Genomic DNA, 1,554 nt, shown 5'->3' with positions numbered 1-1,554 from the left:
GGGGAGCGGCGAGCTCCCGCTCCTGCTTTCATCGCAACTGTGTTCTTGCTCTTACACTCTGATGTGCATTTCTCTGAGTGCCATGCTCCCTTCCTTTCACCCCCCTGCCAAAAAGGCATGCTTCAGTCCCCGGCTGACATACAGCAGGGTCACAACCACCTAACGACGAAGCCGGAGGCGAAATAACCTCTCCTGCCTGCCAAGCAGGGGGGGATCAAACATTAGCCGTTGGGTAAATCATTAACCCCAAGGCAAAGGGCCGCCCTGGGAGAGGGGAGCGTGCGGGCACGGCCGCAGGTCACCTTGAAGCCTCCTCACCGCCATGGCCCCAGACGCTGCTGTTGTTGGGTGGTCGCAGGGTCCTGGTCCTTCCCCTGCCCCTGCAGGGAGCTGCCAGCACTGCAAGCGCCCCACTCCCAGGATGGACACCCCAAAGCCCTTTTCTGTGCACTGCGGCACCTGCAAACCGGCCCCAAATGCCAGCACGATGCACTTGGGGAACATCTCTTGTCCTGGCCACCAGGATATTGTCTTTTAACCTGGCCACTGTGTTTCACCAGGGATGAAACAGCCCGAGGAGGGGATGGTGATGCTCAGCCTTGCGGAGAGAGCCAAAACCCGCTGGCGGTCCCTGTTTGAAAAAGCCGAGGCTGGATGGAAAGCGATTTTGGACTCAGCAGCGTCCCATGGGGACAAGGCAGAAGCATCCCTCGGCACCTGAAAACCAGGGGGAGTTTGGGGAGGGGAGACACACACACAAACACATCACCCAGCCACATTACCTGCAGAAGCATTAATAAAGACACAAGAATACCCCTCGTCCTCCTTGGGGAGAGCATCACAAGGCAGAGGCAGGCGCCCACCGGCCAAGTGCATCCAACACAGGTCTCTGACGGCCTCGCAGAAGCCCTGGCACGGCGGGGGGGTTACAGGGACCAAGGCGCTACACCCAGGGAGCAGGAGCAAGCAGAGAAACCACTCCACGTAGCGATGGCACCGCGATTCAAGCAACCCCTCCCACTCATGCAAAGCTGCCCGAATTTCCACCTCGCTGCTGTGGCGGAGGTAATTCGGTAATCTGAAATGGTCGGTGCCTCTGAAATGGTCGGTGCCCAGCACGCTGCAGAAGGGCAGGCGGGTCGGGATGGGCAGGCAACGGCCGGCTGGCGGCATCAGTCTGGGTAAGAAGGATGCGAGCCCCGTGCCGCTACTACCGTAGAGTCGCGTAGCGGCGGTTAGTAAATCAAACTCGAGAGGACTGGAGTTATTGGCAAGAGGAGGATCCACACCGTTAGCCGCCCTCCTGTTAGGCAAAGGAGGGCTCTGGCTCCCGTTCCCAGCACCAGCCCCCGGCGGCTGGTGCTGTGCCACAGGTTCGGTGGGGTGGGCGATGCTCCGTGGCGGTGTCGGGGCAGCTGCGCCGTGGGGTCCCAGGGCAGCACTGCCTGCTTATGGGTACCATCACTTGGTGAGAAAGGGAAAGGGGCACTACCTGGACGGGGAACTGCCGGTCTCTGCAAGGACACCCGTGTCCCCGTCGCTGGGGGGGGCGCC

At 61.0% G+C, this 1,554-nt stretch overlaps 1 protein-coding gene across 1 annotated transcript in view; it reads right to left on the bottom strand.

Annotated features, from left to right (window-relative positions):
- The window catches only part of LOC104077300 (collagen alpha-1(XVIII) chain-like), a gene marked incomplete at its 3' end in the record, with an annotated part of 5,882 nt that overhangs the window by 3,829 nt on the left and 499 nt on the right, over positions 1 to 1,554 (bottom strand). Inside the window, exon 2 of the mRNA XM_009578478.1 lies at positions 783 to 1,303. Within this exon, the coding sequence (XP_009576773.1) occupies positions 783 to 1,303 (521 nt within the window). The remainder of the gene's footprint in view (positions 1 to 782; positions 1,304 to 1,554) is intronic.

The sequence above is a fragment of the Fulmarus glacialis genome, unplaced genomic scaffold (genome assembly GCF_000690835.1).
Source record: "Fulmarus glacialis isolate BGI_N327 unplaced genomic scaffold, ASM69083v1 scaffold32815, whole genome shotgun sequence".
NCBI classification, from domain to species: domain Eukaryota; kingdom Metazoa; phylum Chordata; class Aves; order Procellariiformes; family Procellariidae; genus Fulmarus; species Fulmarus glacialis.
The sequence above is the reverse complement of the archived record's forward strand: the minus strand, read 5'-3'. Positions and strand labels throughout refer to the sequence as shown.